The sequence below is a fragment of the Psammomys obesus genome, unplaced genomic scaffold (genome assembly GCF_907164565.1).
Source record: "Psammomys obesus unplaced genomic scaffold, mPsaObe1.curated_primary_1811, whole genome shotgun sequence".
Lineage (NCBI taxonomy): Eukaryota > Metazoa > Chordata > Mammalia > Rodentia > Muridae > Psammomys > Psammomys obesus.
This window is the reverse complement of record NW_026590062.1, coordinates 4,989,809-5,005,575: the sequence shown is the minus strand read 5'-3', so window position 1 is coordinate 5,005,575 and position 15,767 is coordinate 4,989,809. Positions and strand designations below refer to the sequence as shown.

The following is a 15,767-nucleotide window of genomic DNA, read 5'->3' as shown; positions in this document are numbered from 1 at the left end:
AAAAGTTTGTTGTTTGACAGGAGTTTCACATCAGGTCCACCAGGACACCAGTTTAGCCCTGAGCCCCCCCTCCCTTAGCCCCCACCCTCACCCCACTCATGCATGTAACACTCTTCGGGACGGGCACACTGTTGTCACCAAAATTACCCAGCACCTGGGCCTTACCCAGCAGGTGCCAGAAGCCATAGCAGCATCCAACCTGGGCTGGATGCTCCTGGATGCACCCTCTTATTGCTTGAGCTGGCAAACACTCCTCCACTGGTTTCCCAGGAGCTCAGAAGCACGCGTGACCCCTTCTGCCAGAACAGCAGGCCCTCAACTCCTGGCTGGCTCACCTGGGTCCCAGGGAGCCGCCTGCTGCTTGGCCCTCAAGTGTCCTCCACAGCCCCCAAACCCAGCCTGACACTCAACAGCAGGCCCGTGACACGGAAGCCCAGCTTTCCACAGTTCGGACAAGCGGAGAGACAGGTGAGAAGAAAACCCCAGTTTTATTGATTAAAAACCCATCCACAGTGTTAACATGGAAAATCTGCAGTATTCTGTGATGATTGTCCAGTCAGGACTGTGCCTGGAAATCGCTAGGAAAGGAAATCTAGTAAAACCCATTATGGTGTCCAAATCAGTTCTTCCCAGTTACATGATCCTTAGGGGAAAGGGAACCAAGTGTCCTGGAGAAGGGGAAGTAATCAAATGCAGATTACCCTGGTTACTCCAGGGAACTGGGGTGAGTGGGTGGGTGGTCACTGGCTACCCCCACCCCACTGCCACTGCTTCCCAGTGGCTAAGGAATCTTCCTACCGCTTCACACTAAAACCGGTCTGTCAGTAATGCAAAGCTGCCTGTCCCAGCTTGGAGGTGTCTCCCATAGGCCGGCAGCCCCAGGCTGCCAGAGGCGCCTAGTACTACATTACAGACCAGCTCCAGTGGGAGGCCCTTGCACACACAGGAACAAGGGTGCAAGGCCCTTCCTTTCCCCAGGAAAGGGAAAGCCTAGCCGTGAACAGAAGCCATCACACCTTTTCTAAAATCACTGAGCCCAAAGTGGGACAGTTACAACTTTTGCTATTGAACTAATCAGATCTCAAAGGAAATAATTGAGGAACTTAGTTCGTTTGATTTGGCTTCATTTGTTGTGTCTGTTAAAATAATGCTCCCCCTTACAAGCTCCATCTCTGAACCCCTACCTTTCTGCTGGAACTGAAACATGTTGGGCAAGTGAGAAGCCACAGCTCCCTGGGTTTGTAGCAGAGACATCTGAGAAGGCAGAACGAGAAACCTGTTGGCCAAAAGGGCAGGACTGACTTCCTCTATGGAGCTGAAGGCCTAGGGCCAGCAGAAGGCAGGGCCAGTGTGGAGGCGGGTTCCCCAGCTTCTGGAGCAGCTGTAGGGTAGGAGCCATGTGGAGTGCACTCCATGGGCCCCAAGATGGCCAAAGACTCAGCTAGGACATGAGGCCGGCTCCTCAGGAAGCTGCCGTCGAGATGGAATAGGAGGGCTTGGGAGGGTCTGTTGCAGCAGGTTGGCAGGAAGGAGGCAAAAGCCAGAGCAGGCTGAGGGTGTGCAGCTGGTTAATGCAATATACACTATGTACAAATGGGTTAATCAGTCCGCTCAGCTGGCAGCGTCCTCACCAGGTCCAGGCGCCTCAGCAGGAAAAAGGGCACCAGTCGGGAAGGGCAGGCTCGTCCAACACCTTCTTGGCACTCAAGGGGAAGGGGGAGGATGTGCCGATGGCGCCTCCCGATACAAAAACGTGGAGAGAATTCTTTAAATAACGGCACTAAACTGAGACTGTCCCCGAGGTGCCCCCGAGGGCCTCGGGCTGGGGAGGGTAGCAGTGCAGTCTCTGCAGTGGACCGGGGCATTAGCAGCAGCGTTTCTTTCGTTTACTGTTTTTCGTGAGCTTCACCACGTCGTTCTGTTGTTGCTGCTGCTGTTTCGCCAAGTTGTCTTTCTTTGCTCGTAGAACCAGCTCTGTGATACAGTTGAACATCTGGAGATGATAGAGCAAGGCTGAGTAGAGTGCACTTCACCCACTGTAGCACAGCCACCTCCCCAGGCCATTTCCATTCCTCTGTGAACTGTCTGCGTGCACGTGTGTGCGTGCGCATGGTGTTTCAACACAGCTGTACAGCCCAGCCTGGCCTTAAACTCACAGCTCTCCTCATTCTGCCTCCCCGGTGCTGGGATTACAGGTGTACTGTGGGCCCTCTCCACAGACTCTGGAGCAGAGGCTCTCACCCTTCCTAAGGCTGCAGCCCTTTAATATAGTTCCTCATGTCATGGCGACCTCAACCATAAATCACTTCATTGCTGCTTCATAACTGTAATTTTGCTGCTGCTATGAGCTGTAATGTAAATAACTGATTATGTGAGCCCCTGGGAAGGGATCAGGACCCACTGGTTGAGAACCACTGCTCTAGGCTAGCTAGCATTGTTAAAGGTTAAAAAGCAATGTTGAAAGACCAGAGCTGTCTTGGGGAAGTCAATCTCTTGAAGACTTTTGGTCTTTTCCTCCTGTATCTGTATGTGCACATAAGTACAGGTACCCATGGGAGCCAGCATCAGATCCCCTGGCACTGGAGTGGTTGAGCTGCCTGGCATGGGAACTGAAGTCAGATGCTCCATGCCAGCAATACAACCTTAATCACCGAGCCATCTCCAGTCCTTTTTAATACATAGGAAGATCCCTTCAAGTAGAACCTTCTGGCAAGACAAAGGTATGCTGCTCTAAATGTAGATGGAAGGAAGCCACTGCCTGTCCACCTGCTACCACTTCACTGCAGCGAGGCCGGACAGTCTGCCTAAACCCTTCCCTGACTACCCAGTGTACTGGTGTCAGGAGCCACCAAGACTCAGGCCTCATGTCCATTCTGCCCCAGAAGATAAAGGCAACTGCAGGGTGGCAGAAGGCACCAAAAAGCTAAACTATGGGCTCAAATGCCCCCAAAACCAGACGAGATGACTCAGTGCTAAGAGCTTTTACTGTGCCATCATGAGGACCAGGGGTGGGATCACAGCACCCACATTACAAGTGGGCACCTGACAAGCAGCTCTCCAGCTCCATGGCTTCCAATGCCGTCTTCTGCACATGCACGCATACACACAAGTCTTTCTAGAGGAGAGCTGTGCCAGCATCGCCACCCACTGAGCAAGCATGCTGCATACACTAGCCAGCTCTTGGTCCTCACAACCTGGAGAACAACAACTCTCACTGTACAGATGAACAAATGAATTCTGAAGAGGCAGGCCCTGCCCTGGCTCTGAGGAACCAGTGTTCCCAATACAGTGAGAACCCAACTTCCCCAGGCACCTCTAGACTCCTCTGGGGCCAGTCAGTGGGCCAACTGGGGCTTGTGGCAAAAGCTCTAGCTTCTCTCTCACACAATCACTGCTGCTTTGCAGCAGCTACAAATGAAGAGATTGCCTGGGTGGAAGTTCTGCCCATAAACCCCAGGAACCTCTCAGCAGGTGCCCACTTGCACTCTGGAGACCAGGAAAGCGAGCAACCAAGAGGGGCAGGAAAGGTGGTAGTGATGGCCTCGAGAGAGCAACAGAAACTGCATGGCTTTGGGGTGAGAAAGATCCAGGCTTGACACCACCTCTCACCGGTGGATTCCTAAGGCCATTCAGTGAGAGGAACTTCAGTTTTCCTTCAAGAAACATGGGCTCCTACCTCGGAGGACAGCTGAGCTAGGAGCAGAGACCTTAAAGGGCCCGCACAACAGCCAGCTCACAGTGGGCACTAAATAACTGCTGGCCACTGGGATACCTACAGGCCTGGGGCGGGGAGAGGAGACCGTGATGGAGAAGAGCCCACGGGTGCTCACCTGCCCTCTGCCTGGGGCTCAGCCAGAGCTTACCTCTTCCACGTTGACATTCTCCTTGGCACTGGTCTCAAAGAGTTGGATCCCCATCTGCCCAGCAAATTTGTAGGCATCTTCTGTCTCTACCACCTTCCGCTCAGGGTCGTCATTCTTATTGCCCACTTTAAGACAGAGCATAGTCAAATGCCTGCAAGCGCCAGCTGCTGCTCTCCCACCGCCCCACCCTTGGGGTCCAGGCTCACCTAATATTCGGCAAACATCATCACAGTTCTGGTTGATTTCATGAAGCCATCGCTTGACATTGACAAAGGACTCAGCACTAGTGACGTCGTAAACCACAATGACCCCGTGGGTCCCCCGGTAATACCTGTAGGGCCGAGATGTGCATCAGGGCTGTGGGCCCGGATGAGGGGCCTCCGGGAACCTGCTAGCCCCAGCAGGGCTGGGGAAGGGGACGGGGACCAGAGCCAGACCAAGCCCTGCACCCAGCCTTGACCAGCAGGACAGGCTGCTCCAGCAGCACTGGCTTCTCAGGCCTGCCCTTGGCAGCAGCAGTGGGGGCAGATGACTGAGAGGTGGACCAGACCTAAGAGTCAGCCGAGGTGACTCAGTGTGCCCTGAGCTGGAAACTTCTCTGAAGTTCTCCTTTTGTTTTTAGAATTCAGCAATTTTTTGTATTTGACACCATGTTATCACCATTCCTGTTTAAACATTCAAACTTTCTCTCAAATCTCAGTAGTAAAATGCCATCCCAAGAGGCTGCTCCCACATGAAGCCATGGCAAAGTGTGTCCCTTTCCCCTGGTGACACTTTTTTCCTTCTCTTGGCTGACTGTGCCACTGAGGGCGAGTGCAGAGGACACACCAGCTTCTAGCAGCTGTAGGAGGGAATAAACCTGCAGACCCCAAACCAGCTGTGAAGAAGGGCTAACAGAGGGCCCCCCAAAACTGGGAGCAGTACAGAAACTGCTAGGTACTCTTTATCATCAGTAGTGTTCCTCCACGTGCTCTGGGTCCAGATGAAGGCAGCAGAGCCAAGAGTGGGTAGGCAGGGCAGGTAGCCCCAAGGGTGGACCAGCAGGCTGTGGTGCCAAATGAACATTTGTCTGGCCTTCAGACATGGTGGAGCCCTCCCAGAACACCAAGCTCTGTCCACAGACTTGTCCCAAGGCCATGAGCCTTCTTGGCTTTGAGGGAGCCTGACAGTTCCACTATGTCAACCCTGGACCCTGAACCAACCTGGCCCTGGTTTCCTAGCAAACTCACTAGCTCAGCACACAGCATAGCTTGGTGTAGGCCTCTGTGGACAGACACCCATTTCTGCCAGCAGAATGCCTCTAACCTTTCCTTTGCTGGAGACAGCAAGGAATGACACAAAAAATGTCCTCGCTCCTGTCACTCCAGGAGAGCATTGGGAAGTAAAGAGCCTAGGCTGGGCCCTCTGGGTAATAGGACACCGGAGCTTCTGTCTTCCCACCCAGGTGTCTTCCCAGCTGCAACCTCAGCACCCAGGTCTGGTTCCTAAGCCAGGGCAGGGCTTCATCCACTCTTCTCCTGGCTACCTGAAGGCCAGAAAGGCTCCTCAGGAAGAATTGACTGGCAGATGGCAAAGGGCTCTTTTAACAGACACACTGGGTACAGTCACTTCCACTCCTACACTAGCTGCCATACTTCCAAAACATGCAGCTATCTCGAGATCCTCTTCGCCAACCACTGTCACAGTGCAGAGTCTCTCCACGGTGCCCTTGACAGCCCCTGAGGTGCCTTCTGCCTCAGAGGGGGCCAAGCCTAAGACTCCAAGGCAGGGCTAATCTTGATGTCCCCAAACAGGACAGCACGCTGTTCCTAGGAGTCCCAGGCCCCATGGCGCAAGAATCCACCACAGGGCAGACAGTACCACACCCACACCTCTCAGGTGAGGAGCCCTGTGCTCCCCCTGCCACACAAACCCCCTCAGGAGACCAGGGCCCAGAATGGTCACCCGTACTTCCATGCTGACAAAATGGGGATATTCCACTGAGATTTAGAACTGTTTACACAGGAGGACCTGGGACATGTCCACAGAGGTCAACCCTACACGCACTATACCATGGAGCTCACTTCCCAGAAGCACCTTTAGCTGTGAGAGGTGACACATGCCTTCAGTCCCAGTAGAAATAGGTAGATACCTTGAGCTTGAGGGCAGCCAGGGCTACACAGTGAGGCCCTGTCTCTCTGTCTCCCCCTCTATCTCTCACACACACATACCCATGTGTGTGTGCAGCTTTATCTCTAAAATGGAGTAACGCCAGCACAGACCACAGAAAGCCAGAAGTGACCCATGAAAAGCCCAGAGCAAGAGGCCTGGACTTGAGCCTCAGCACTGAGGCAAATCCTAACTAGAAATCTCTGAGACACAAGCACAGAAGATAGGCAGCTTGCCCAAGGACACACAGCAGAACAAAAATTTCAATTCCACAGTTTTCATGAGCACCTAAGAAGCAAGACTGCAGGGCTCAATGCTAGAGTGGTTTCTTCCTGGGAGCAGCTGAGCTCCACAAAGGCACTGAAAAGGAGGGCAATGTGCTAGACACCGGATTTTCCAGCTAAAGACTGGGAATGTGGAGGAAGGACCCAAAGAGCTGTGAGCTTCCATGTCTCCTCAGAGATGGAGTCAGGGAGGATGACCAGAAACTACAAAGAACTGACTCCCCCCACCCCACCCCCGCCCAAGAACTGTCAGTGGCTTCCTGGGCACCAGGGAAGGGCTTGTCGCTAGTCCCGTAAGGCAAACCCTGCTGTTACTGCCACCTGAAGAGAAAGGTGCGGCCAGCAGGTAAACCAGTGTGCATGGGTTATGCAGTCTGTGGCATGCCAGACAGCAGTCTGTATCAGCTCATCGCATGCCCCAGCCCTGGCAGCCGCCACCGTATACTGTGGCCTCCTCTTTAACTTCAGGAAGGACACGCATCGCTGCCACCACCCACTGAGGCCAGCAACCCCTCGGCCTCACTTCCACATACAGTGATGTGTCTATCATGCGCGCTCTATTCAGCACGGTCACTCAACTTCATGCATACACCCCAGGTGAGGAGGTCGAGGGACTCACGTAGAGGTGATGGTGCGGAAGCGCTCCTGCCCTGCTGTGTCCCAGATCTGCAGCTTCACCTTCTCCCCGTTGATCTCTACGGTGCGAATCTTGAAATCCACTCCGATCGTGGTGATGTAGCTGCCTGTGTGCACGCGGCCCATTACTCAGGGCGGGGGCCCTGGTCACCCCCCCCCAATGTGTGTGCACACGGCCCATTACTCAGGGCGGGGCCCTGGTCACCCTCCCCCCCAACGTGTGTGCCCCATGCAGTCAGGGCCCTAAGGACAGAGCCCTCAACAAAGAAAGCGCACCTGCTCTAACAGGCCCACAATGCAAGTGAGACAGGATAAAGTAAGAAGTTCAGAAATTCGTACTGGAAGGAAGTTAAAATATGAAACAATTGGGGAAGTAGAGGTGGAAGGGCAGGGGAGGGACGGGTAGGCTGACTTGAGAATGTAGTAAGCCTCTGTCTTGGGTTTCTCTATTCTATTTTCTTGGGGAGGGTGACTTTCAAAACTGACTAATAGGATCCAACGCTGCACCTTCCTGGGGGCATAGCAGCAAAATATCTGCAGTGAGTTTGGGGTGTGTGAGGCTAAGCCCCAGGTGAAAGGTGAGTAAGGAGTCAGGGACAGTCCTCCAGGCCTGTGCTGTTGCTGAGAATGTGCACTGTTTTATGTGTCTGACAGTGGGACAATGAGTTTTCCAAGGGCACAGGAAGCTTTCAAAATGGCTCTTAGGAGCTAGGTGTGGTGGTGCACACCTATAATCCCAGCACTTGGGAGGAGGCAGGTAGATCTCTGAGTTCCAGACCAGCCTGGTCTTCAGAGTGAGTTCCAGGACAGTCAGGACTACACAGAAACCTTGTCTGGAAACAAAACAAAAAAGGCTCTTGGGACATGGTGTGGATCAAGCCCGGCTGCCTTCTGCAGTCCACTCTGGTGAAGGCATACAAACACCTGCCTAAAAGCATGGGTCTCACGAACTTACCAAGAACCTCCTTCAAAAGATAGACACAGACAACCATGTGAAGTGTGGACAAGGGGAAACCAAAGTTCAAGGTGAGACAGAAATGAAAGCAGGAAGTTGTTAGAAAAGCTTAGCAAAAGCCGTGATGAGGAATGGCGGCCTACACTGGAGCAAGCATCCAGAAACCAGGCCAGCATCTGGTACCCTCTAGCGCCAGCAGCCCCTCACATGTGAGCAAGCAAAACAACAGCACAAGGCAGAAAGCTAGAGCCAGATTCTGAAGAGCAGTGGTTCTCAGCCAGGGGGCTTTATTCCCCAGAGGACACATGGAGTAATCTGGAGACAATTTTGGTTGTCCCAGTGCAGCTGGCAACTAGTGGGTCTATCTAGCCCAGAGATGCTCCTCCACACCCCAGCAAGAGGGCCTGGATTTAATTCCCAGCACCCACATGGAAAGTCACAACCACAGACATACTTGCAGCCAGAATACCCAGTTAAAGGAAAAGCGAGATGGCAGGGCTGCAGATGACCACAGCTTCCTTGAGAAGCAATTTGGGAGCTGGTGAGGTGGCTCAAATGAGTAAAGGTACTTGCTGCCAAGGGGGATGACCTGAGGTCAATCCCACATGCTGGAAGGAAGGGACCAACTCCTCTGACCTACACATATGAAATACAATGTGGTGATCTGAACAAGAATGGCCCCTACAGGCTTATAGTTGAATGTCTAGTCACCAGAAAGTGGGACTGTTTGAACGGATTAGGAGGTGTGGCCTTACTGAAGGAAGTGTGTCACTGGGGGTAGGCTTTTAGGTTTCTAAAGCTTATGCCAGGCTTGGGCTCCCTCTCATCTCTCTGCTTGTGGAACAGGATGTAGCTCTCAGTACTGTTCCATCTCCCTACCAAGATGACAAGGGACTGAGCCTCTGAAACTGTGAGCTATGCCCCCAATGAAATGTTGTAGTGAGAGTTATGGTGGTCATGGTGTCTCTTCAGAGCAGTGCAACAGTGAATTACGACACAGGTATATCCCCTCATGTACCATGGCGGGTCCCCTTTGCCTTCAGCTTCAGGCAAATAAATAAGACTTTTTAAAAAAACAATTTGGCAGTACCAGGCAAAGTTTAAACACCCTAGACCCTGTAACCTAGTAACCTCACTTCTGTGTGTACAAGAAGAAACAATGTATCTAGTGATGCCAGAAGCCACAGCGCTGAGGTGGGGTCAGTGAAACCATCCAGACAGAAGCTACCTTCCTAGCCATTTCAGAGCAAGGGAAGGCTGGGCATGGTGGCATATGTTTTTAATCCCATTACTAAGGAGGTGGATCTCTGTGAGTTCAAGGCCAACAAGGTCTACATAGCAAGTTCCAGAACAAGCCAGAGATCCACAGGGAGACCCCATCTGGTAACAAAGAACCAGGGTTGGGGAGAGTGGCCTATGGATAGGAAGGCTCAAGCATGTTTCTTGTCAAAGGAACAGCTATCATTCTTCATTATGGGCATCTTCCTATTAGATATGTACTATCTAGGAAGATTTTCAATTTCTAAATGTGGATACAAAGAGACCTTAGGTAGGGAAGTGAGCAACAGCAAAAGGCTTTTGTGAACAGATGGACCAGGCAGAACCAACCCCTCTTTCCCTCATCCAACAACCAGAATGACAATCAAGCCCATCAGACAGAAGCATCTGGGTTCTCGAACAGGGGAGAGGATTTGAAAACTAAAGCACCCCAACAGCACCCAGGGAGGACTCACCTGAGAAGGTGTTGTCTGCAAATCGTAACAGCAAGCTGCTCTTGCCCACACCTGCGAGAGAGAGAGCATGGAGATGAGCAGGTAAGAGGGGCCTCCTGTTAGCCCGACCTTCCTTAGAAGCCCAGTGGGACCAGAACTCTTCAAGGCCAACCTGTCTCCCCACACACCGAGAACATCGCTTCCACTCAATCGCCGACCTTTTCCTTCGTCCTCATGTAAGACAAGCTGCTCTCAAATCCTCTGGGGGAGATGACAGAGGGCCTCATGCCCAGGCCCTGTCCTGAGGGCTGCCCCAGCAGGCTGGAGGGAGATACCAGACAACAGAAAGAAGCAAGAGGAAGGTCAACCAAGTGAGACCAGTCCAAGTGAGTCCTCAGCAAGGCCCTCAGCAAACAGCATGCCACTTCAGTTTGAAAGAAAAAAGAAAAAAGAAAGAAAGAAAGCTGGAGGGCTAGAGAGATAGCTCGGAGGTTAAACAATGGAAAGCTAGAAAGAGCCTTTCATTTTATCAGGGATATCCTGCAAATAAAGAAACTGAGGCCCACATGACCAGAACCGACTGTCAGTCACCTACCCCTAGCTGAGTCAGTGTGGCTGAGTGGGTGAGGCAGGGGACTCTGCTAGACACTTACTTGGCCTCCACCCCATGAGTGCTTGGACCACTGAACTTGCCACAGCAGCTCCTCGCTGTGCCTTGTGAACCTGGCTTCCCTGCGACCTCCAAACACAGTGGTTCTGGTTGGCCAGTGCACCTGCTTGCCTCTTGTCCTCCTGCCTCCATCACCCAAAAGTGGCTAGATAGGTCAACCTCAGAATGAAAGCTTAACACACACTCAAGTCTGTATGGTGGCTCTTGATGCTCCCAGAATTCCAACTGTATCTCCTCAGATGAGGAAACCAGGACTGAAAAGAATGAGTAGCTGACCTAAGATGTCTCAAAGGAAGGTCAGAACACTGATCCAAGTTCAGACTTCTCAAGCACCTCTGCACACCTCTGCTGATGTCCTGCTAGGCTTGTTTGCTTGCTCCTTCCTTCCCTTCCCCCACTTTTTTAGGGGGTGGGTATCACATAGCCCAGGCCATAAGCAGAGGATGACCTTGAATCTGATTCTCCCTCCACCTCCCAAATACTGGGGTTATAGGTGTGTTGGGGATCAAACCCAGGACTTCGTGTGTGTGAGACAAACACTTTACCAACTGAACTATATTCGTACCCCTTGATGGGGGCACTTTCAGTCCTTTAGTAGAAATGCAAATGACTTCAGTTTCTTTGAAAAGCAATTTGGCAATACCAAGAAAAATTTAAATGCCCCAGACCCTGTGACCTAGTATGCTCACTTCTGTGGAACTGCTACACAATGAATCCCAGTAATGAAGCATGACTTAAAACAGAACCAACCAAAAGCCATTCAACCAGAACATGTTAGTGGCTGCTAGCCCACCATTCTCTTGCATCTTTTACAGAAACCAGTATAAAGCGATCCCAGGGACTCCTATACACATCCCTAAAAGGTAGCAAAGCGTTCCTTAGGACCCCATGAATGCCCTGGGACTGAAATAAAATTTTAAGCACATGTGCATATCAGGAGAGAAACCCATAGCCTGACTCCAGTCCTCACAGATAGCACTGCTCCACCCCAGCCCTCAAGTGACCGAGGCTGCAAACCACTGCTACAGACCGAGCTGTACAGTTGCCTTTCTCTAACCTGAGCCCAGACATCCTCTCCAGGCCATCTCCAGTGAGCAAGTCGGCAGGGATGCCCAGGAGCACTTGCTCCTGACTATACCTGGGTCTGAGGGAAGATGCCCTGCTCCCGAGCACCCAGCTGAAGCATCTAGGGCACCTGCTGCTCAGCCTCAAGCTGACAGTGCTTGGCTCAGCACCACTTCCTCATTGTTCCGCCATGAGGCTTCCTGCTAAGGCCAAGGAGAGCCGAAGTTCTAGGCTGGTCCTCATGGTGTTCTGCCTGATACTAACAATCCATGGGCCCTGTGGCCTCCCCTGCTTCCTCCTGGAGGCTTCTGGATCCCGCTTGTTCAGCTAAAAGTCCATGTCTGGTACTAAGCAGTAAGTACTCTAGGACCCAGGCCTCCCCTCCCTCCTCCTATGCATTCATTCAGTGCTGTGAGCTGAGCCCAGCACCTACTAGTTACCAACTAAACACCCTCCACAAACCAACAGTCTCAGGGAACGCCACGCTATTGCAGCACATCACCAGCTGCCAGTGAAGCGGCTCCCAAACTCTGGTGGCCAGAGACAGCAGAATCCTTGTCCCCCTGAGACAAGTCTGGCTGGCCTAACACTCTTAATGTGTCTACAAGCTGGTCTCAGACTCACAGAGTGTCACCTGCTTGTGCTGGGATTCAAGGTTTGTGATACTCACATCCGGCCTTCATTATTATTATTATTATTATTATTATTATTATTATTAAATTTATCCAAATCTGTCATAGACAAGGGAGAGATGCCATCCACAGTGACGGCAAGGACTTGAAATCCTTGGCTGCTTTCAGCAGTATTCAGAACATGGTTGGCTGCCATGGACCTGATACCAACCTCCAACTCCACTTTTCCCGAGAGGAACAGAAACCAAGACATGCCTGCCACCTCCCAGACATCCCGGCTGCCATCTACCCTACAGATGCACCCAAAGAAGAAGCACAGGCGCCTACTTTCACCACAGCAACACTTCCTTCTAGCCAACTAGCCCTAAGGTCTGCTACCCTGCAAGGGGCACAGGCCCCAGCACACTCGAGGCCCCTTGGCCATTACCTGCTCCTCTGCATGCCGCTTTGGACTTCACCCCAGCTTTGTCCCACTGCTTCCCTCTTAGGCTACAGACCCATCATTTTTAATCCTTCAGCACCAGCCTGCTGTAAATTCAAGTAAAGTGATATCAACTTTAATTCTGCCTCAGTGACCACCTTCTCATGTAACCTCAGACAAACTGCCCTGTGTGCCCACCTCCCAGCTCCAGCCTACTTATCTTATAGGAGAAGGATTTTAACTGATGGCACACTAGCCTCCAGGTTCTAAGAATGAGGGTGGCTGGCATCCATGGACATTGTTACAAAAAAGAAACCTCAAAGTAAAGAACCTCAGGTATAAAGAAATGATACCCAAGCCCAGGGAATACAAAGTGTACAATGTGGCTGAGTGGGGAGAACTTAGATTTAGAAAGCAGTGTCCACTGAGGCCTACTGCTAGCCCCGCATCACCTGCTCTTGGCGCTGGCAGAGCGGTGCAGAGACCCCCAGTTGCTGAGAGTTGTGTGACTTGGGGCCAGTCAGGCTTCCCCTCTGAACCTTAGTTTCCTTACTTGACAAACCACAGAGGCCATGTGTGAGAATCAGCTGAGAAAGTGTCTGTGAATCATTTGATATTCCTTAGAAGCACACACTCAAGAGGCCAGGGCAGGCAGGGGATGATGTCAGGCTCCCTGCTCAGCTGCAAAGCTGATTTTTTTCAACTCCCCTGGCTACCATCTCCCAGTGTCCTAAGTGCTCAGCTTTGGCGTGTCAGCCCAGTGCCAGGAGAAATGTCCCTCTTCTCCACAGCCCAGGCCTGAACGTTCACACTCAAATATGACCACAAAGATCCTGACCAGTGAGTCCTCTCTCACACCTGAGTTCTGAGCAAAAAATCTATACGCCACGCAAAGTGCACCATAAGAAAGCAGGCCAAACCCATCTCCTGGGTTTCAAAGAGAGAAAAGCCTACCAGCTACAGCTTCTCGCCGAGTTTAGCCTTTCAGTTCTGGACATGAACACTGGCCCAAGTGGTCTTTGAGGAGGGATAATAAACCTCTGCCCACAGCGGGCTGGTTGTAGCTCTGAAAGGAGAGCGAGCACCGTAGTGTCAGCAACTCTGAACCAAGGCCAGAGAATAAAGAAAACCCTCCGGCCCAAAGAACGGCATCAGCTGTGTCCAAGTTCAAATCTGCACAGCTTGCCTGGTTTTGTTTCATTCCAACCACAGCCAGCCTTCCACCTTCCTAACTCCAATCCCACAGTGACTCTTCTACCTCACTGGTTAGGCCCTAACTTTTCCGGACACCAGCAACCACTGAGACTTCAGCCATCTCCCAGCAGATCCAAACCACCAACCACATCCCAACCCAACTTCACCGTGAGAGCAAAACCCACTTATTTCCATGACCCATCTATGACAATGCCACCCAACAATCCTACATCCTGAGTCTCAGGGGACTTGGTGCTCTGTTTCCTTAACAATCCACAGGCTCTACCACCAACTTGGCTGTGTCAAGTCACATGACCTTCTATCCCACACACAAGTCTATAAACTCAGCTGCTCCCCAGCCTCCTTCCTAAAACATCATCTAAGCCTGGCACCTCAGCTACACTCCCATAAACATCCTGGGGCCTGCCTCCCTGAACTCACTGTCACCCCACAGATCTGGTCACCTGCCATACTCCAAACATCTCTGAAATGCTTCATCCTTGCCCAGAAACAAGTCTGCTACTGCTAAGGCTACTCAGTGTTCATTCACCGAACAAATGCATTTTAAGCACTTGGGGTACCAGAGGCTGCTCTATGAATCAGAGATGGAGCAGTATCAAAAGGTGTGTGTGTGTGTGTGTGTTCGGACAAAGCACCTAAAAGACTGGGTGAAGACTCCCCCCCCCCCCCCCCCCCCCCCCCCCGCCCCCCCCCCCGCGTCTGCCTCTGGCATACAGTAAGGTAACAGCAAACACTGCACCCACTGTGTGCCAAGCCCTGTTCCCTTCACTACGTGCATGCTCGCTGGCTGCTAACAACAGCCAAGTCAGGCAGGTTTTCTACAACTCCATTCTACAGATGAGGGAGCTGAACCATGCAGAGACTTTGTAACGATTCTGCAGGAATGCGCTTATGGCTGTACCTGCTGCACCTCATCCAAACGCACAGCAACCCGAAGAGGCAGGTCCTGGGAATAGCCCCATTTCACAGAGGGCTGAGTCTTCATGGGGAGACTCAAGCTGACAACACTAACAGTTACTTAGAGGTTACTTTACGCCAGCTCAGGCGCTAAGCACTTTCCCTACTTTAGCCGGCTCAGTTTAACAAGTCCCCACTTCTCAGATGCAGGCATTGAGGCTCGGAAAGGTGAAGCAACTTGCCCAAGGTCACAGAGTGAAAAAGCTTGTGCCCCGGGACTCGAACCCAGGTCTCGTCAACTCCAGAGATCGCGCGACTTGACCAAGGTCACACGTGAGGTAGAAGCAAGCGCCGGGGCGCGCATCCTGCGCGCTCGGCACCCCGACCCGCCCAGGAGCAGCGCAGAGCCCCTCGCTGCGCCCCCGGGGCCTGCGGCCGCCGAGCTCCGCGCCTCCCGCCCCGCGCGGGCCGCGCCTCCCGCCCGCCCTCCCCGAGGCCCCCGCGGGCCGCGCCCGGCAGGGCCCGCACCGCCTCCGGCCCCTGCGGCCCTCACCGCTGTCGCCGATAATGAGCAGCTTGAAGAGGTGGTCGTAGTCCCGGGCCATGGCGGGCGGGGGCGGCGCGCGCGTGCGGGCGGGCGGGGTCGGTACTGGCCTCGCGATCCGCAGCTCCCTCCCGGCTGCTCCGGCAGCGGCGGATCCACTTCCCGAACAAACAGCCGGAACTGACAGAAACACCTCCCTCCGCTCCCCCCACCTCCTCCTTCTCAGCAGCCGCCGCCGGTGCCGCCGCCTCTCTTCTTCCCGCCCCGCCCCACCACTGCGCATGCGCGGCGCCCGACCCCGCCTCTGCGCAGCCGCAGCCCTAGCGGACCGCGCCCTCCTCGCGCATGCGCGATGCGCACGCTCCCCGGCGGCGTCCCGAGCAAGCGCGCCTGTCCCGGCCCTCCAGAGGACCGATCCGTTCCGCAGGCCTGACGAAAGGGAGACGACGGCCGGCTGCGGGGCTGCGGGGCTGCGGCCAGGCGCTCAGCGCTGAGCGGAAGTCGCCTCCGAGCCCCACGACCCCGAGGGTCCGACGCTTCTGGCGGAATGGGTATCCGTTCCGGATTCGGATCCGTAGGGCGCACCCTGGTCGCCTGCGGGTCCGTTCCTTCGGCCTCAGTTTCCCGAGGTGCAATCGAGAGCCAGCCCCAGGCCTTTCCAGTTTGGGTGGATGCCCTCCTGTCCCTCCCCCTGCGCCGCCACTGCCATCCTTACTGTAGACTTG

General features: G+C 53.4%; 1 protein-coding gene across 2 annotated transcripts; it reads right to left on the bottom strand.

Annotated features, from left to right (window-relative positions):
• Positions 1-469: 469 nt before the first annotated feature.
• On the bottom strand, positions 470-15,290 carry Rab35 (RAB35, member RAS oncogene family). Of its 2 annotated transcripts, XM_055605710.1 has the most exons (6): positions 15,052-15,272; positions 9,620-9,670; positions 6,915-7,038; positions 4,070-4,194; positions 3,864-3,988; positions 470-1,993 (listed from the first exon to the last, which is right to left on the bottom strand). In XM_055605710.1, the coding sequence occupies exons 1-6, from the start codon at positions 15,101-15,103 to the stop codon at positions 1,865-1,867; spliced, it is 606 nt and encodes a 201-aa protein (XP_055461685.1). In that variant the 5' UTR covers positions 15,104-15,272; the 3' UTR covers positions 470-1,864. The 2 variants fall into 2 exon arrangements, with proteins under 2 accessions (XP_055461685.1, XP_055461686.1); XM_055605711.1 differs by lacking the exon at positions 3,864-3,988 and having other exon boundaries at positions 1,887-1,993; positions 15,052-15,290.
• Between the last annotated feature and the right edge of the window lie 477 nt (positions 15,291-15,767).

What these genes read in the sequence shown, in the direction of transcription:
- Rab35 (XM_055605710.1), bottom strand. Translation starts at nt 15,103, where the DNA reads ATGGCCCGGGACTACGACCACCTCTTCAAGCTGCTCATTATCGGCGAC. An exon ending in GCTCATTATCGGCGACAGCG is followed by an intron (nt 9,671 to 15,051) that starts GTGAGGGCCGCA and finishes TCTCTCTCGCAG; the next exon opens with GTGTGGGCAAGAGCAGCTTG. An exon ending in TGCAGACAACACCTTCTCAG is followed by an intron (nt 7,039 to 9,619) that starts GTGAGTCCTCCC and finishes GCGTGCACACAG; the next exon opens with GCAGCTACATCACCACGATC.